At 45.0% G+C, this 21,033-nt stretch overlaps 1 protein-coding gene across 1 annotated transcript in view; it reads right to left on the reverse strand.

The window, feature by feature from the left end:
• The window catches only part of ZNF341 (zinc finger protein 341), a 54,943-nt gene extending 39,031 nt beyond the window's left edge, over window positions 1–15,912 (reverse strand). The window contains exons 1-3 of the mRNA XM_030212678.1: window positions 15,866–15,912; window positions 3,822–3,932; window positions 1,818–2,005 (exon numbers count right to left, since the gene is read on the reverse strand). Coding sequence (XP_030068538.1) covers window positions 1,818–2,005; window positions 3,822–3,932; window positions 15,866–15,896 — 330 coding nt within the window. The 5' untranslated portion in view covers window positions 15,897–15,912. The remainder of the gene's footprint in view (window positions 1–1,817; window positions 2,006–3,821; window positions 3,933–15,865) is intronic.
• Between the last annotated feature and the right edge of the window lie 5,121 nt (window positions 15,913–21,033).

Here is a 21,033-nt window from a genome sequence, read left to right on the forward strand (position 1 = left end):
GAAAACATCACATCATGACAACAACATCTTCAAAATAAATATTTCAGTCATAATTATGAATCCTCCTACAGTCAATAACCAATGCAAAAATACATATTAGACATACCTAATCAGTCTTATAATTACCACCATTCAGCACACTGAGCAACAGAGTACAAAACAACCTAAATTATCTTTCTGTATTAAAATACCTAAAAACCAAATTCCACTAAAATCCATAAAAACATGGAAACCAACTGGTCATTAACCTTTAACTTAATTTTCCCCAAAATATTTCTGAATCAGCCATGTTTTTAACTCAGAGTTGGCACTCACTGTCAGTATCGGAAGCAGAATTCCAGCTTCAGGTAACCAGGGCCCACACTATACGGTATTTTAAACACCAAAAGAAGTTGTTTAAACTCTGTTCTTACATAAGTACGTAAGTATTGCCATACTGGGACAGACCAAAGGTCCATCAAACCCAGCATCCTGTTTTCCAACAGTGGCCAATCCAGGTCACAAGTACCTGGCAAGATCCCAAAAACGTTCAATACATTTTATGTTGCTTATCCCAGAAACAGTGGATTTTCCCCAAGTCCATTTAATAACCTGCTATGTGTGGGAAAGTGCGTGGTACAAATGTAATAAATAAATAATGGTCTATGGACTTTTCATTGACTTTGATAGGGAGCCAATGAAGCTGGATTACAAAGGGAGAGGCATGCTCAAACCATTTGCCTCTTAAAATAAATTTAGCAGACTCATTTTGAACGATCAGTAAACCCAAATAAACAATGTTACAATAGTCTATACAAGATAGCATAATACACTGAACAACCAACTGAAACTGCTTAACATTCAACAATGGCTTAATTCATCAAAGTATTTTAAGCTGAAAAAATGATTTTTATATAACTTTGTTAATTTGTTCATCCATTGTTCATCCAGAATCAAGTAACTCTCCCAAAGTCTTAATTTCATTATGGATTGGAATCCTCATCCCTCCCAATGTTGGACTTATTTAAGGTCGTAACGATGGTTGGGATTGATCCACAAAATGTTTGTTTTATCAGGCCTATCATCAATTAGGTGTTCAGAATGTCCACAATGAATATGCATGAAAAATAAGATTGTATGCCGTTTGTTTTATGCATATTTACTGTGGACATCCTGAAAGCCTAACTGTTCGGGGTCCCCTAGGACAGTTTGGGAGTCGCTTCTGAAAGAGAATTTACCAACAGGGACCAAATTTTGGGTGGCTACAAATGAAGGCTCGTGGTACAGTAGCCCAACAGAGGCAGGAACCCAAAATGAGGAGGAGGAAACTGTTGGGCCAAAAAAAAAAAAAAAAAAAGAACGAACCAAGTTGGTCTCAAACCTCATGTACATTACGATCTTTGAATATTTTTGTACATTTGTCCCATAAAAAAGCTCAAAACTTGCAAGGAATATAGTTTTGTCCAGGGCAGGTACAAGTAGAAGGTCCTTACTGCATCCTTGCTAGAAAATCAAAATATCAGGCACACTGAGCATGCTTTCACATGGAACGTGTCATTAAAGGATGTTTCTAGTGCTCAACTGACCATGATCGTCAACTTCATTAGTAGATGTCCAATGCTTATGACACGACAAGATGCATTAACCCATTCCCCCTAAAAATAACACTACTAGTTTTCACAGTACGGGCCGTGAAGACAAAGGGGAGAACCGCTGAATCCTATCGAAATACAAACTCCTGGAAGTGAATTCAGTACACCGTTCTGTACAAATGACCCAAAACAGTTCAACTCCAAGAAATTATTTTCATCAGAGACCCGACAATAACCTCCACTTACCTGTCTGTTGGTGGTCTGGGGCTGCTGTGCTGTGGTGACCGAGGGGGTGTAGGCACTGTGGGCAGCCAGGGATACGGTGGCTAATGATGGTGTGTTGGCTTGGCACTGCTCCCGCTTATGAATCATGAATGCCGGGAGAGAGTTGAACTGCTTCTTACACTTTCCGCAGAGAAACACGTCTTCGTCATCTGAGAGTAAAGCAGAGGGGCATCTTAGGACAGTTCTTTGCGGGAATACTACTTCCACCTTTGCAAACATCTGTCAGGAATGAGGATCATTTTCCCGTTGAATTAACTTATAAGCTCTCACCTCTGCAATTTAAAATAAGTACATTTTCAGGTGCTCTTCCACAGATGTGCCGTGAAAAGCGGTGGACAGCTAAATGGCCTCTTGTCATGGGTTGAGAACAGTTTTATTTAAAGAATGCATGTTGGGAAATCTGCTGCCTAAAATGCTGTAATATTATGTTATTTTTATATGTATGAAATTTGTACTGTATATGGAATTTTGTAATCTGCTTTGGACATTGTACTGAATTGTAAAGGCAGAATATAAGTTTTTAAAATTAAATTAAAATTACTCCATCAGCAGGCAGCACTTGTGCAGTTGCACCAAACAGGAAGCAAACACGATTTCAACAGAGTTGATTAAACATCAGTCATGCTGAAATTACTCTCTGTTTTATCGCCATCATTTTAAATCATGATCCTTCTGTCTTCATAAGGTCAGCACTAGTGGCCTGGGCAGGTGAGCTCCAGAGACTTGCGAGAGCTCAGCTTCTGCTCTAGGGTAAATCACTTTAACCCCCTCTTCCTCCGATTACTAACTTGTAACAGGATGACATCATTTCTTGTCCCTTTTCTAAACAGTCACACAGTTCTGAGAGAAACACTGGGAACCAGAATTTTTGCTGCCTGCGTATGTTAAACACAGAAGCATCATGGGATCTGGTTTGGATAAACGTGCACACACAAATACATCGTGTCCGGAAAACAAATGGGACCCCTGACGTACTTTCAAAATGCTTTGCAATTGTTGAAGCATTTAGGATGACCTTGGGACATGCATTAGTTTGAACTTTATTAGGAAACTAGCCATATATCTAATTCTGTCGCAAGAACTTCAGCGCAACTTTTATCTTCTTCGCTAAACACCGTTTTCCACACAATGATTTGCAGGATATTACACAGAGAAGCCCCCACCTACATGAATCACCTTATTGACCTCCCAACTAGGAACAGTTTGACATCTTCCCGTACTTACCTTAATCTACGCCTCCCCAACTGCAAAGGTATTAAGTACAAATCCTTCCATGCATCCAATTTTTCCTTTTCAGGTAGCCAGCTTTGGAATGCTCTACCAAGACCCATCCGTATCATTAACGGCCTTTTGCCCTGCACAAAAGCACCGTAGACCCATCTCTTCAAGATAGCCTACCCTAACGATTCAACCTAACCAAAGCTTTCCCACATGATTCTTATTGACGATTGTTATACATTGACCATGTTTCCCATTATCCTTTTTGCTACCCCATATCCATTCCTCTCCATCTTCCTACGCCTACCTCCCAACGCTCATTTCCTTCTGCACCCAATTCCTCCTATGTTCAATTTACTTATCTGTTAACCCCATTAATATTGCATTTACTACAAACTGTATATTCTTCTTACGGCTTTGTAATTCTTTATATTGTTACTATGCAAGCCGCGTTGAGCCTGCCGTGTGTGGGAAAGCGCGGGGTACAAATGTAATAAATAAATAAATAAAACAGATCTTAATAGTCACTTCTTGAATGCCATTTTGAAAACAAGGATCATCCAGTTTTTACAGAATCTTGCAGTACCACCTGTCAATAATAGTAATACTTTTTTTTAATAACAGTACATGTGTTTTGGGGTTATATGGAAAAATACGGACATCATGTAAATCCTAAACTATTCTTTCAGGGTTTATAGGATGTCAGAACTGATGGCAAAGCTCTTTTCTCGTATAGCAACAACTTACCCATTGACTGAATAGAGGCAGCACTGGTCACGTTCTGAGCGGTGGGGTCTGTGACAGCTCCCTGACCATCCAGCAGTGACTGGACTGCCAACACAGTCTGATTATCCATACCTAGAAGACAGAAACATAAGTACAACCTTACAATCGATCTCTTTGTCGCACACCTTATCCCCTGCTACAGCGCCCGGCTGAGGGGAGGGAATAAAGTGGAAAAACAAAGCCCCCGAGCTAAGATCGAATTAATGTTTTTACCAATGTACTTTACTAAGCTGCACTGTAGGCGCGTAAACTTTTCAGCGCGCATTAAAAATTAGCGTTCGCCAACGCTAGGCACACGTAGGAATATAATGGGTGTCTCTATTATTAGAGCGCCTACAGCGCAGCTGAATAAACAGGGCCCATTGGAGAAAACCGTTGACGCAAAACCAAAAAGAAAATGATACAGCAGGGTTCAAGTTCTACCTTTCATGAGCAAACGCGTCTCCAGGTCATGCCTTCTCCCTCTCTACATACAAAAATGGCCATGGCTGGGAAGAACAGGGTGGAAAGAAGTAAATAAGTGGAAAACGGTTTATTTTTGTATAAAATAATTTCACTATTTGTCCCAAAGATCTATTTTAATGAAACAAGCAAACAAATAAAAAGAGGTTTGCACCAATTCTTTGGCGTCGGGGTGAAAACTGATTGCAAAGGAAATATTGATGCTACAGAGTGATCGTAAGGGGATTTTGGATTGAGCTCACACCTCTTCAGTAGCAGCTCATGAAAGAGGAACATTAGATCGTTTATCGTTTATTCATTTTACTATACCGTCTCAAATTGTAGTTACAAAACAAAAACGGTTTACGTGGAGGGGCATAATTGAACAAAAACGTCTATCTCCATGGGCGTTTATCTCCGAGAACGGGTCCGTGAAGGGGCGGACCGAACCGTATTTTCGAAAAAAATAGACGTCCATGTTTTATTCGACAATTTGTGAGCTGGGCGTTTTTGTTTTTCAGTGATAATGGAAAATGAAAGCGCCCAGCTCAAAAACGAATAAATCCAAGGCATTTGTTTGTGGGAGGGGCCAGGATTCGTAGTGCACTGGTCCCCCTCACATGCCAGGACACCAACCGGGCACCCTAGGGGGCACTTTTACAAAAACCAAAAAAAAGGTAAAAGAGCTCCCAGGTGCATAACACCCTTCCCTTGGGTGTTGAGCCCCCCAAATCCCCCTCAAAACCCACCACCCACAAGTCTACACCATTACTATAGCCCTAAGGGGTGAAGGGGGGCACCTACATATGGGTACAGTGGGTTTGGGGGGCGGTTTGGAGGGCTCCCATTTACCAGCACAAGTGTAACAGGTGGGGGGGGGGGGGGGGATGGGCCTGGGTCCACCTGCCTGAAGTCCACTGCACCCCCTAACAACTGCTCCAGTGACCTGCATACTGCTGCCAGGGAGGTGGGTATGACATTTGAGGGTGAAAATAAAAAGTTGTGAAACGGCATATTTTGTGGTGGGAGGGGGTTTGTGACCACTGGGGGAGTCAGGGGAGGTCATCCCCGATTCCCTCCAGTGGTCATCTGGTCATTTAGGGCACTTTTTGGGGCCTTATTCGTGGAAAAACAGGGTCCAGGAAAAGTGCCCTAAATTCTCGCTAAAAACGCATATTTTTCTTCCATTATCGGCGAAAGGCGCCCATCTCTGATCGGCCAATAACCACGCCCCAGTTCCGCCTTCACCACGCCTTCGACACGCCCCCATCAACTTTGTCCGCATCCGTGACGGAGTGCAGTTGAAAACGTCCAAATTCGGCTTTCGATTATACCGCTTTATTCGTTTTTGTGAGATAAACGTCTATCTCCCGATTTGGGTCGCAATGTAGGCGTTTTTCTTTTTCAATTATAAGCTGGATAGTAATATAAAAATATTAATAAAAAAATATAAAAGAACTCCATCAAATTGATAGGAAAGCAAACTAAAACAGCCATTCATTAAAAGATAAAACACCAATTTTGCTAAACAGCCATTCATAACAAAAACATGACTAACATATAGACACTTTTGCACCCCCAGAGAACTTATAATCTAAGTTTGTACCTAAGGCAATTGGGGGGGGGGGGAAGGGTGTTAAATAACTTGCCCAAAGTCACAAAGAACCACAGTGGGATTTGAACCCTGGTTCTCCACCCAGTGCTCTAACAATTATGCAACGGCTCATTTTTATTTATTTATTTTATTTATTTATTGCATTTGTATCCCACATTTTCCCACCTATTTGCAGGCTCAATGTGGTTTACAGAGTTTTGTTATGTATCTATAAGAAAATACTAGGGAGTCGGTTTTGAAAAGGTTTAATTGGGTTAACTTTGGGCGTCTGCCGCTTAAACCTCCAGCTTTTGGGGGGGGGTTCTTATTGTTCATTTTATGGCTCAGCAGTTTTCTCCTGTCCCTTTGTACTTCAGGCTCAGAGGACCTACTGGTGGGATTTTCCCCATTATGTAACCACCAGGCTTGTCAAAAGAACATAAGAATAGCCACGCTGGGTCAGACCAATGGTCCATCTGGCCCAGTATCCTGCTTCCAACAGTGACCAATCCAGGTCACAAGGACCTGACAGAATCCCAAAGAACAGCAACATTCCATGCTACCAATCCTAGGGCAAGCAATGGCTTCTCCCATGTCTGTCCCAGTAGCAGACTAAGGACTTTTCCTCCAAAAACATTTTAAAATCGAGATACATTAACCGCTCTTACCACATCCTCCAGCAGCGAGTTCCAGAGCTTAACTATTATTTGAAAAAATATTTCCTCCTATTTGTTTTTAAAGTATTTCCATGTAATTTCATTGAGTGTCCCCTGGTATTTGTACTTTTTGAAAGAGTGAAAAAAATCGATTCACTTCCACCCGTTCTACACCACTCAGGATTTTGTAGACCTCAATTGTATCCCCCCCCCCAGCCATCTCTTTTCCAAGCTGAAGAGCCCTAACCTCTTTAGCCTTTCCTCATACAGGAGGAGTTGCATCCCATTTATCATTTTGATCGCTCTTCTTTGAACCTTTTCTAATTCCGCTATCACTTTTTTGAGATACGGTGACCAGAATTGAATGTAGTACTCAAGGTGAGGTCGCACCATGGAGAAATACAGAGGAATTATAATATTCTTATTCTTACCATCCCTTTCCTAATAATTCCTAGCATCCTGTTTGCTTTTCTGGGCAGAAGATTTCAGTGTATTGTCTACAATAACACCTAGATCTTTTTCTTGAATGCTGACTCCCAAGGTACTTGTCACAGGGGCCAGGGAGAAAAAAAAATTCAACTGAGGGGGACCTGTGTGTGTGTAACATAACATAGTAGATGGCGGCAGAAAAAGACCTGCACGGTCCACCCAGTCTGCCCAACAAGATAAACTCATATGTGCTACTTTTTGTTTATACCTTACCTTGATTTGTATCTGCCATTTTCAGAGCACACACCCGTAGAAGTCTTGCCCAGCACTAGCCCCTCCCCCAATGGCTCTGCCACCCAATCTCGGCTAAGCTCCTGAGGATCCCTTCCTTCTGAACAGGATTCCTTTATGTTTATCCCACATATGTTTGAATTCCGTTACCGTTTTCATCTCCACCACCTCCCGCGGGAGGGCATTCCAAGCATCCACCACTCTCTCCGTGAAAAAATACTTGCTGACATTTTTCTTGAGTCTGCCCCCCTTCAATCTCATTTCATGTCCTCTAGTTCTACCGCCTTCCCATCTCCGGAAAAGGTTCGTTTGCGGATTAATACCTTTCAAATATTTGAACGTCTGTATCATATCACCCCTGTTTCTCCTTTCCTCCAGGGTATACAAGTTCAGGTCAGCAAGTCTCTCCTCATACGTCTTGTAACGCAAATCCCATACCATTCTCGTAGCTTTTCTTTGCAACGCTTCAATTCTTTTTACATCCTTAGCAATATATGGCCTCCAAAACTGAACACAATACTCCAGGTGGGGCCTCACCAACACCTTATACAGGGGCATTAAAACCTCTTTTCTTCTGCTGGTCACACCTCTCTCTATACAGCCTAGCAACCTTCTAGCTACGGCCACCGCCTTGTCACACTGTTTCATCGCCTTCAGATCCTCAGATACTATCACTCCAAGATCTCTCTCCCCGTCCGTACATATCAGACTCTCACCGCCTAACACAGAGTACATTCCAGAGTGCGGAGCCTACTCCACAGAGCGCTCGCTCGCTGGCAGCTATCACACTGCATGATGTCCTTTGGAGAGGGTGTGGATTGGGAGGACCTTACTGACCTTGGATGTGTGTAGAAGGAGATCCAGTTCTTCAAGTACTCTGGCTCATTTCCTTTAAGAGCCCTGAAGATCAAACATAGTTTTAAATTGTGCCCAGTATTGTACAGGTAGCCAGTGAACATGTTCAGAAATGATGTGATGTGGTCATCTGGTCTTCTACCAATCTTGCTGCAACATTCTGAATTAACTAGAGCTGGTGCAAACCCTTTGTAGTCAGACGACTGTAAAGTGCATACAGTAATCCAGTCTTGATATTATCATGGCTTACATAATATAAGAGCGTAAGTGTTGCCATACTGGGACAGATCAAAGGTCCATCAAGCCCAACATCCTGTTTCCAACAGTGGCCAATCCAGGTTACAAGTACCTAGTAAGATCCCAAAACAGTACATTTTATGATGCTTATCCAAGAAATAAGCGGTGGATTTTCCCCAAGTCCATCAATAATAGCTTATGGACTTTTCTTTTAGGAGGTTATCAAAACCTTTTTTAAGCCCTGCTAACTGCTTTTACTACATTCTCTGACAATGAATTTCAGAGTTTAATTACATGTTGAGTGAATCAATAGAAATCAAACAAAATAAAACATGGAAAAGAAAATAAGATGATATCTTTTTTATTGGACATAACTTAATACATTTCTTGATTAGCTTTCGAAGGTTGCCCTTCTTCATCAGATTTCTATTTGATTTCTATTGATAACCTTAAGAGTGGACTAACATGGCTACCACACTCCTCTACTTATGTTGAGTGAAGAAATATTTTCCCCGATTTATTTTAAATGTACTACTTTGAAGCTTCATTGCATGCCCCCTAGTCCTACTATTTTTGGAAAGAGTAAACAAGTGATTCATGTCCACTTGTTCCACTCCACTCATTATTTTATAGACCTCTATCATATCTCTGTCAGCTATCTTTTCTCCAAGCTGAAGAGCCTTAGCTGCTTTAGCCTTTCCTTATAGGGAAGTCGTCCCATCCCCTTTATCATTTTTGTCGCCCTTCTCTGTACCTTTTCTAATGCCACTATATCTTTTTTGAGATGCGGTGACCAGAATTACACACAGTATTCAAGGTATGGTCGCACAATGGAGTGATACAAAGGCATTATAACGTCCTCATTTTTGTTTTCCATTCCTTTCCTATAATACCTAACATTCTATTTGCTTTCTTAGCCACAGCAGCACATTGAGCAGAGGGTTTCAACGAATCATCAACGATGACGCCTACATCCCTTTCCTGGTCGGTGACTCCTAACGTGGAACCTTGCATAACGTAGCTATAATTCGGGTTCCTCTTTCCCACATGCATCACTTTGCACTTGCTCACATTAAATGTCATCTGCCATTTGAATACCCAGTCTCCCAGTCTCATAAGTAATTTTTCACAATCTTCTTGCGATTTAACAACTTTGAATAACTTTGTGTCATCAGCAAATTTAATTACCTCACTAGTTACTCATATCTGGATCATTTATAAATATGTTAAAAAGCAGCGGTCCCAGCACAGAGCCTTGGGGAACCCCACTAACTACCCTTCTCCATTGAGAATACTGACCATTTAATCCTACTATCCATTTTCTATCTTTTAACCAGTTTTTAATCCACAATAGGACACTACCTCCTATCCCATTACTCTCCAGTTTCCTCTGGAGTCTTTCATAAGGTACTTTGTCAAATGACTTTTGAAAATCCAGATACACAATATCGACCGGTTCACTTCTATCTGCATGTTTATCTCTTCAAAGAACTGTAGTAGATTGGTGAGGAAGATTTCCCTTCACTAAATCCATGTTGGCTTTGTCTCATTAATCCATGCTTGTGTATATGTTCTTTAATTTTGTTCTTTATAATAGTCTCTACCATTTTGCCCAGCATCAACGTCAGGCTCACCAGTCTATAACTTCCTGAATATCATCTAGAACCTTTTATAAAAATCGGTGTTACATTGGCCACCCTCCAATCTTCTGGTACCACGCTTGATAGTTCTACCAGTTCATTGTAAGGAGAGAGGCAGTGTAGTTATTGCAAATGATAGACTGACCCCTCAAACCTAAGCAGCCCTCAAGAGCAGCTTTTAAGTACTGAGTCTAGCTATACCCCAAAGTTTGGGACTTGTGATTTAAGGGAGAGTTCATATCGCCCAAAAGATATTATGATTTTCACTATCTTTCCAGTGAAGGCTAATTTGGCCAACAACAAAAAAAACAAACAACAAAAAACACCCTAGGAAGGTGACAGCCAATACTGTCACCAAAGTGGATCGCACAATGGGCAAAGGGAAGGGAGTCCCCGCTCCAATGGCACAGCCAGGCTTGGGGGATATCCCTTCACTGATTCAGTTGAACCACTTGAGTCACCTGTTCAGCGACAATCAGAGCAGCTTATGTAACTAAGCAAAGTATACTCCCCCCAACATTATCTCTTCCCTGAAGCTCATCTCTCCCCAACACATTGTCTCTCCCTACCAGGGGCGTAGCCAGATGGTCAAAATTGGGTGGGCCTGAGCCCAAGGTGGGTGGGCATGGAATTCACATCCCCCCCCAATCCCCCTCTGGTTTGCTTCTCTCTCCACCCTTCTCTGCCCACAGACCCCAAATATTAAATACTTGAGCAGGCAGGGATCCCCAAACCCTGCTTCCTGAAGATTTCCTCCTCCTCCTCGAGCAGCCAGCACTCTTCCAAACGGCAGCCGGCAGCACTTGCCTCAAACTGATGCTGCTACTGGCTTGTCGTGCATGCTCAGTGCTTATGCATGTGTGAAAACTGAGCATGTGCAGAAGGGCCAGTCTCCATGCAAGTGCCGCTGGCTGACATTTGGAAGAGCGCTGGTGCCCAAGGAGAGAAAATCTTCAGCTGGCAAGGTTTGGGGGATCCCCACCAGCCACTGCAAGATTGTCACAATTTTGGGTGGGCCTGAGTTCAAAGTGGGTGGGCGGTGGCCCACCCAGGCCCACCTGTGGCTACGCCACTGCTCCCTACCTTCCAGTCCATTTTCCCCACTCTTCCCCACATTCTCAGTCTCAGTTCCTCCTACACAGCACCATTCTCATCAGTCAGCCTTCACAATTGTTTCCACCCTCAACCTCAGAAGCTACCCCTCCCGAAGTCTTTTAATCCCTCCTATATTTCCTCAAGATGCTAGTGCCATCTTGAACAGCTGTTCTGTTTTCTTCTGGTACCACATGACTCTTGGTGAGTTTGAGCTACACGATGCCCTAACTCCTGCAGCACTGCTGTCTCATGAAAATAATGAAGGAGAAGCCTAGAAACAGAAAAATGAAGGTAGATAAAGAATATATGGCCTATCCAGTCTGTTCAAACTTGCCATCTACTCTCCCTTCCCCTCCCGTAGACATCCCATGTGCTTGTCCCAAGCTTTCACAAATGCAGATTAAGTCTTCGCCTCCATCACCTCCACCGCGAGGACATTCCATAAATTCACGACCCTTTACATTAAGGTTCTGGATGTCTTGCAAGCAGCATATCTCTGGAGAAGGGGGTGGGGGAAGAGTGTGTGCACTGGGGGAAAGAATCAGGAGACTTATGGTCAACTGAACAGGGACCATTAGTGGATGTGAGCATTGCCATGAAGAATATTGATTTAGCTGGTTGGTATTATGTTTAGCTGAACAAACCCAGCCAAGCAAACAGTTCCTCCAAATCGAACCAGTCAAAATTTTCACAGATAGATTTAGGAGAATTTTCAGCTGAAACTCTAGCTAGTTTGGTTGAAAATTACCTAAAGAAAACTGATTGTGGTGATTATACAAAAGATTGTTTAATAAGTGAATGATACATATGTTTGAAAAAGATTTTAAATTTTTTTTTTAATGTTAAATGAATATGAAAAGTAAAGACATTTAATCAATAAGGAGGTTTTTTAGATCATTGAGAAAAATGGAGTCCAATTGGTGTGGGCACTAAGACTTTTTGCCTGCTGCCGCAATAGGGACATTTGAGGGTCTTTTTCCTCCTTTTTATATATATCTTTAATTTCCTTTTTTCATGGCGTTGAAAATATAATCCTTAGAGAAGGGAATAATTATAATTAATTGTGCTTCATAAAAACATGACGGCAGATAAAGGCCTTGTGACCCATCCAGTCTGCCCATCCTCTGTAATCCCTAATTCTTCCTGTTCCTAAGCGATCCCACATGCTTATCCCATGACACAGTCCTCGACTCCACCACCTCCACCGGGAGGCCATTCCACGCCTCCACCACCCTTTCTGTGAAATAATACTTCCTAAGCCTATTCCCTCTTAACTTTGTCATATGCCCCCTCATTCCAGAGCTCGCCTTCATTTGAAAAAGGCTCTCTTCCTGTACATAAATGCCCTTGAGATATTTAAATGTTTCTATCATGTCTCCTCTCTCCCTCCTCTCTTCCAGCGTGTACATGTTGAGGTTCATAAGCCTGTCCCTAACATTTTTGCGCTCAAGACCGCTTACTAATTTTGTAACCGACTCCATCCTGTTTATATCTTTCCGTAGGTGCGGTCTCCAGAACTGCATGCAGTACTCCAAATGAAGCCTCACCAGAGACTTAGACAACGGCACTATCACCTCCTTTTTCCTGCTGGTCATGCCTCTCTTTATGCACCCAAGCATCCTTCTGGCTTTGGCCGTCGCTTTTTCTACCTGTTTGAAAGCTTTAAGATCATCAGACACAATCACTCCCAAGTCCCGCTCTTCTTTCATACACTGGACACATTCACCCCCTATACTGTACCGTTCCCTCGGATTCTTGTGACCCAATTCATAACCCTGCATTTTTGGGGATTAAACCTTAGTTGCCAAATATTGGTCCATTCCTCCAGCTTCGCTAGGTCCTTCCTCATGTCATTCACACCCTCCAGGGTGTCCACCCTGTTGCAGAGTTTAGTATCATCCGCAAAGAGACAAACCTTACCAGACAGCCCTTCCGCAATATCGCTCACAAAGATGTTAAAAAGAGCCGGCCCTAGGACCGATCCCTGCGGTACTCCACTGATGACATCCTTTTCTTCAGAGCAAGCACCATTTACCACTACCCACTGATTGAACAGAATAGGATATATGGGTGATCCCCAAGGGACTGGAAATTTGGAGGCCCATTCAGTGGATAAACAAGTTATTCATCTTGACTTGATATGACTGTTAAGTCAAAAACACTCTAAACCGGTTCTGCACCACCTGGTCACATAATAATAATCCAATAAATCCAGCAGAAATTTGTGATCTACCAAATGGAATGCTCATGACATATCAAACTGCATAACTAAAATTCTACCCATACTAATCTTTCTTCTGGGCAAGTCACTTAACCCTCCATTGCCCCTGGTACAAAATAAGTACCTGAATATATGTAAACCGCTTTGAATGTAGTTGCAAAAAACCTCAGAAAGGCAGTATATCAAGTCCCATTTCCCTTTCCCTATTGGAGATTCTACATGGAATGTTGCAGTTCCACTAGAAACATTCCATGTAGAAGCCTGCCCTTGCAAATCAGCAACGCGGCTGCGCAGGCTTGTTTCTGTGAGTGTGCAGGACGTCAGACTCACAGAAACAGAAGCCTGTGCGGCCGCATTGCTGATCTGCAAGGGCAGGCTTCTATATGGAATGTTGCTAGTGGAGGAGTAGCTTAGTGGTTAGTGCAGCGGACTCTGATTCTGGGGAACTGGGTTCGATTCCCACTGAAGCTCCTTGTGACTCTGGGCAAGTCACTTAACCCTCTATTGCCCCTGGTACAAAATAAGTACCTAAATATATGTAAACCGCCTCAGAAAGGCGGTATATCAAGTACCATTTCCCTTTCCCTTATGACATCACAATATCAGAAGTGAGCCAAATATTGGGCAACAAAGCCATTGTGACATCACTGATGAGGTTGGCTCTTATTGGTGGAATGAGTGGAGGAGTAACCTAGTGGTTAGTGCAGTGGACTTTGATCCTGGGGAACTGAGTTCTTCGATTCCCACTGCAGCTCCTTGTGAATCTGGGCAAGTCACTTAAACCACTAGGCTACTCCACTAGCAACATTCCATGTAGAAGCCTGCCCTTGCAGATCAGCAATGTGGCTGTGCAGGCTTCTGTTTCTGTAAGTCTGACGTCCTGCACATATGTGCAGGATGTCAGACTCACAGAAACAGAAGCCTGCACGGCCACAAGGGCAGGCTTCTACTAGTGGATTAGCCTAGTGGTCAGTGCAGTGGACTCTGATTCTGGGGAACTGGGTTCGATTCCCACTGCAGCTCTGGGCAAGTCACTTAACCCTCCATTGCCCCTGGTACAAAATAAGTACCTGAATATATGTAAACTGCTTTGAATGTAGTTGCAAAAAACCTCAGAAAGGCAGTATATCAAGTCCTGTTTCCCTTCCCTTCTAATTTCTGACAATAGTGTAATCAATGCTGTTTCTGTACCCATTTTGGAAATCTAAAAACCAGTTTTGCTTTTTTCAGTGATCGGAACAAACACTTGTAGCTTTAAAAGGGAGATAAGGGCTTATGTCTGCATGGAAGAAAAATGAAAGTGTAGACACCCAATGTACCTACCCATAAATATCTGCCTCACAAAAATTCTATGTGTGCAGAACAGCTGTGGACGTGCACTGGCATTTTTGTCTTCTCTAGACATGCACGCAAACAAAGGTCTTAAGTGCTGCTTTTTGTGCACATCTGCCAGGCTCCCCCTGATTTACATGCAAATTATAGGTGCTTCCTACACGAGATGGAATTTTGCGGGAGAAGCTTTTTGCATCGGGTCCCTGGAGTCTTCTTTCCTCCAGTCCTTGCTTATTGAAGTTGCTGCTCGGCTTGTCCAAGTTCAGTTCTTGAGGGCTGCAAACAGGTCAACCATTCAGGGTACCTCTAATGAATATGCATGGCAGAGATTTGCATGCTCACTCATGCATATTCAGCAGTGCTATCCTGAAAACCTGGTCTGCTTTGCAGCCCTCCAAGACTGAACTTGCACAAGCCTTATTTCGAATATTATAGAGCAAGATCTTTGTGGGTGCTTTTGCTTAGCCACTCCAGACAGAAGACAAAAAGAGTGTCCTGGATAAGGAGAAAGCTTGCAAAGGATCACAGCAGGCGATGCAGCAGCTAGATCCCCTAGGGGTGGGCACTGGGCAACCATGGTGTTCGGGTCCCACAATGAATATGCACAAGATTGATTTGTACGTCCTGCTTCCACTGTATGCAACTCCATTTCCTGCATATTCATTGTGGAAATCGCCACTCCCCACCCCTGAGCAGCTGGGCATGTCATGGGCACAGTGAATGAGCCGGAAGGTCTTTTTTTCCTGCCCTCACCTACTATGTTAAGTGAACTGTGCTGTTGTATGTTCGAAAGAATGAAAATCAGAACGAAGGTGTCTGATGCAGAGAAGGCAGAGCGGGGCTTAGCTCCCCTCCAGCTGCAGCCTCGGCCGCCATCTTCCCAGCTCTTTCTCCCTTTGTAGCTGGTGCCGCTGTTCCAGCGACCGCCGATCCCCCCCCCCCTTCCTCCCATCATTAGCGCAATAAAAAGAGCCCCGGAGCACCCCCACCCCCACCACACATGCACACCTTCTGCCACCCCCTGCCCGGCCTATCCCCCCCCCCCAAGACAGTCTCCCGGGCCCGCATGCTCAGCCCAGCACCGGGCAGGGAGGCGGCTCTCCACCCCCCCCCCCCCCCCCCCCCCCCCCGGCGGCTCTTCCCAGGATCGCGACTGTGCCCCAGCCGGGCTCTCTGAGCTCCTGCCCCAGCCCCCCTCAGTCGCGCACACCTACCTTCAAAAGCCTCGAAAATCGCTTGCGCCATCTTGCTGCCCGTGGGCTTTAACAGCATTGTGGGAACGAGCCCCGGGCTGCAGGGGGCGCTCAGCGCTGCTTTCCAGCCCAGGCCTCCCCTGCCGCTGCCTTGCAGTCCCAGGCCCACTGTAAAACCTGCAGTGAAGGTTACATATTGCAGCTGGGATGCAAATCATACACATGCAGTGGATTATTATTGTTAAAGGTTACAGGTTAGGCACTTGAGGTGGCGGGTTTATAACGCTGAAATGCTCAGGCATGATTGCATCGGGCATCCAAAAAAAAGAGAGTGCTGGTTAGAGGACTTTCAGGAAAGCTGGGGTGCCTGCCACAGAGGGAGCAAAACCCAAACTTCAGTGAGCAATGCATGAGGAGGCCAGATATGGTAACAAAAAAAAAAAAAAAGAACTTGACACAGGGATCATGGATTTCATATACAACTCTGTTGTGGCACAACACATTTTATTTTTGTTTGCTTTTTATGTTTATTGTTTTATAATATGTTTTAAAATTATGCAGGTTGAATTGTGATCCGCCTAGAATTGTAGAGATCATGTGAAATAAACATTTTGAAAATAAATAAATAAATTATTATTATATACAGGTTCTTTCTCAGTCCCAAGAGGCCCATAATATAATATAGGATGCACAACATTTAGCACATGCTAATTCCGTAAAAAAGCTCCTAAGTTTTTGTACCTGGGGTGGGGTAATGGAAGGTTAAGTAACTTGCCAGGGTCAAACTGGAACTGCAGTAGGAAGTGGGCAGGTGCTGCAGAGAGACAGAGGCAGGCCTGGGGCAGGGCTGCTGCAGCCACTCCCCCCCCCCCCCCCCCCCACACACACACACACACACACACACACACTCCTGCTGCTGCCTTACCCCTTACCTTACTGCATCTGCTCCTCCCCACCCTCCAAGGGGGGTCCAGCACTGGGGTCTGTCTCTGTCCTGCTCCTGTGTGCCGGGATGGGGTTATTGCATTAATGCAATCACCCGGGTCCCGACAGGAGCAGGAGACATACAGACTCCGGTGCCTGCCCCCTCAGAGGCCGGGCCCTTGGAATTTTGCTTCCCCCCCCCCCCCCCCCCCCCCCCATCTGTGGCCCTGGAAGTGAACCCACTTCTATAGGTTCTCGACCCACTGCACTAACCATTAGGCTATTCCTCCATTCCTGACAGTGCTGGCTGTGCCAATTAAGACAACATTTGGTGGATACTTGGATGGAATGCCCTCCCGTGGGAGGTGGTGGAGATGAAAACGGTAACGGAATTCAAACATTCGTGGGATAAACATAAAGGAATCCTGTTCAGAAGGAATGGATCCTCAGAAGCTTAGCCGAGAATGGGTGGCAGAGCCGGTGGGGCTGGTGGCTGGGAGGCCACAAGTGCTAGGCAGACTTTTATGGTCTGTGCCCTGAAAATGGCAGATACAAATCAAGGTAAGGTATACACAAAAAGTAGCACATATGAGTTTATCTTGTTGGGCAGAAACATAACCAGATCAGCATGAGCATACATAAACCTCCACTACCCAAGCTGCAAAGGACTCAAATACAAATCAACTTTTTTTTGTTACATTTGTACCCTGTGCTTTCTCACTCATGGCAGGCTCAATGCGGCTTACATGGGGCAATGGAGGGTTAAGTGACTTGCCCAGAGTCACAAGGAGCTGCCTGTGCCTGAAGTGGGAATTAAACTCAGTTCCTCCAGACCAAAGTCCACCACCCTAACCACTAGGCCATGCATCCAGCTTCTCCTACATAAGCACACAATTGTCGAACACATTACCAAAAGCCGTGAAAAACAACGTACGACCACCTAATCTTCCGGAAATCACTAAAAACCAACCTGCTCAAAAAGGCACACCCTACCGACCCAATTTAAATGCCTGAATCCTGCAACACAACGAAACCAAAGCTCATAATGGACACTACATAACTCTTCCTCTCTACGATTTCCCAATGTGTCTGTAATCACATGAACCTTATTCGAACATAACATCACTTTGTATTTGCTTCTCTAACAGAGTTGGCGAACGCCATTACGGTATTATGCACCCTACGCTTGGAATAAACTTCCTGAGCCCCTCGTCTTGCCCCATCCTTGGCCACCTTTAAATCTAGACTGAAAGCCCACCTCTTTAACATTGCTTTTGACTCGTAACCACTTGTAACCACTCGCCTCCACCTACCCTCCTCTCCTCCTTCCTGTACACATTAATTGATTTGATTTGCTTACTTTATTTCTTGTCTATTAGATTGTAAGCTCTTTGAGCAGGGACTGTCTTTCTTCTATGTTTGTGCAGCGCTGCGTACGCCTTGTAGCGCTATAGAAATGCTAAATAGTAGTAGTAAGCCACATTGAGCCTGCAAATAGGTGGGAAAATGTGGGATACAAATGTAACAAATAAATAAATAATATATTTGTAAAATTTTGTTGTGCTGAATTCCACCATCATAAGACCTAACTCTTCTGGACACATTCTCCCCCCCCCCCCCCCCCCCCCCCCAACAGCATTTTCCTTCCTCAGGTTTGACTCTTAGCAATATCACTCTTCAGGTACCGCATACAGTTCAAGCTTCTCCTACTCACCTACAAATACACTCTATCTGCAGCCCCTCCTTACCTCTCTACCCTCATCTCCCCTTACGTCCCTACCCGTAACCTCCGCTCTCAAGACAAATCCCTCCTTCAGTACCCTTCTCCACCACCGCCAACTCTAGGCTTCGCCCTTTCTGCCTCGCCTCACCCCATGCTTGGAACAAACCCCCTGAGCCCATATGCCGGGCCCCCTCCCTACCCATCTTCAAATCATTGCTGAAAGCCCACCTCTTCAATGTCGCCTTCGGCACCTAATCACTACACCTCTTCTCAGGAAATCTCAACTACCCCAACTTGACATTTCGTCCTTTAGATTGTAAGTTCTTCTTAGCAGGGACCGTCCTTATTTGTTAATTTGTACAGTGCTGCGTAACCCTAGTAGCGCTCTAGAAATGTTAAGTAGTAGTAGTTCCACCATCCCTAGCTTTATTCCCCTCCTTGCCCATCTTAGCTTGAACCCCCTTTTCTTCCTCTCCCCTAGTGGGTTCAGCAGCCCCCACTTTTTCTTTCCTCTTCTTCAGGGTAGATATCTTCCTGATTGTTGTCTTTTCCCAATTTTCCCCACTCATTGAGGGTCACTTTAACTACTTATGGTGCCCTGGACAAACTTCTGTAAATCGGTCTCCTTTTATGTTTTCCACATTGACTCTCTGCCCCCCACCCCTGCTGCTTCCTAGCAAAGAAAAAAATGCATGCAGATCAGCTGCTGTCTAGTCTGCAATCCGCCCCCTTCTGACATGCACTGCCTGTTTCTGTGGGGTGGGATTCTGCTGCTCCCGCCCCTTCTGACATGGACTTCCTGTTTCTGTGGACTGGATTTAGCACTACAGAACCATCAGCAACAGAGATTAGATAGCAGCTCTATACCTTTTTTTTTTTTTTGCCAGGAAACAGCAAGAGGGGGGAAGAGGAAGAAAGAAAGCTGTTGCGCTCCCTTTAGCCCCTGACTCATACTGACAGGCAGGGTAAATAGGAATGCTGTCTGTTATTTTGGTTAGCATGGTTGGGACTGGAAAGGCTATGCACACTCCCAAACATTCCCATCCCACCCATATGTCAGTAAGGAAAGCCAATGGCACACAAGTTTAGCACCCCAAACTTGCCTTGTGCCCTGTGCGACAGCACATAGGGGCCCTTTTACTAAAGCTTAGTGCATGCTAATGGACATTAACACGCACTAAATGCAGTGCATCCTATTTTATACCTATGAGCCATATGACAGCGCACATTAGCAGCACGAGCTCCTCCCCTCCTCCTTCTTGAGATGCAGAAGGAAAGACGGCATGACATCAAAACGTTGAAGCTGTGTCCCGCCCCCTCTATGCAGCCGTCATATTGCTGTACCTAAAACAAACGTAAACTTCCCAACTCCCCTCCTCACTACTACTACTACTACTACTTAACATTTCTAAAGCGCTGCTAGGGTTACGCAGCGCTGTACAGGAAGAATGCTAAACCAAAGAGGTTTACTAAAACAATATAAACTTGACAAGTCTGCAATTCTTTTTCAATAGAGTCTGCGAATGTTTTGGGTCACCCAATATGGCGGCAAGCGTCAATTCACATAATAATGAGTCAGAGAAGCTCATGTCATTCAACGTCCTTGGGGTCCGCCCTCCCCCTTCCTTGAAATGGTAATTGGTGTCCGGGTTAACGCTAGCTCCTCCCCTCTCCTCTCCTCGTTGGCCAGACTCTCAAGCTTCCTCCTCCTCCTCCTTTCTCAGATGCTGATTAGTAGTAACCCGGTCAGCGCCGGGTCACGCGCGCGCGCCCACCCTTCTCTAGAGATGCTGATTGGTGCTCGTGTTCACGCCGACTCCTCCCCGCCCCTCGTTGGCCAGACTCTCAAGCTTCCTCCTCCTCCTTTCTCAGATGCTGATTAGTAACCCGGTCAGCGCCGGGTCACGCGCGCCCGCCCACCCTTCTCTAGAGATGCTGATTGGTGCTCGTGTTCACGCCGACTCCTCCCCTCTCCTCTCCTCGTTGGCCAGACTCTCAAGCTTCCTCCTCCTCCTCCTCCTCTTTTCTCAGATGCTGATTAGTAACCCGGTCAGCGCCGGGTCAGGAGCGCGCGCCCACCCTTCTCTAGAGATGCTGATTGGTGCTCGTGTTCACGCCGACTCCTCCCCTCCCCTCTCCTCTCCTCGTTGGCCAGACTCTCAAGCTTCCTCCTCCTCCTCCTCCTCCTTTCTCAGATGCTGATTAGTAGTAACCCGGCCAGCGCCGGGTCACGCGCGCGCGCCCACCCTTCTCTAGAGATGCTGATTGGTGCTCGTGTTCACGCCGACTCCTCTCCTCGTTGGCCAGACTCTCAAGTTCCTCCTCCTCCTCCTCCTTTCTCAGATGCTGATTAGTAGTAACCCGGTCAGCGCCGGGTCCCGCGCGCGCGCCCGCCCACCCTTCTCTAGAGATGCTGATTGGTGCTCGTGTTCACGCCGACTCCTCCCCTCTCCACTCACTGGTGTTCCTCGTTGGATCAACTTAGCGTCCTCCCTCAATCTCGGATGCTGATTGGTGCACGAGTCAACGACGCCAGCGTGAG

This window comes from Microcaecilia unicolor, chromosome 8 (assembly GCF_901765095.1).
Source record: "Microcaecilia unicolor chromosome 8, aMicUni1.1, whole genome shotgun sequence".
NCBI classification, from domain to species: Eukaryota; Metazoa; Chordata; class Amphibia; order Gymnophiona; family Siphonopidae; genus Microcaecilia; species Microcaecilia unicolor.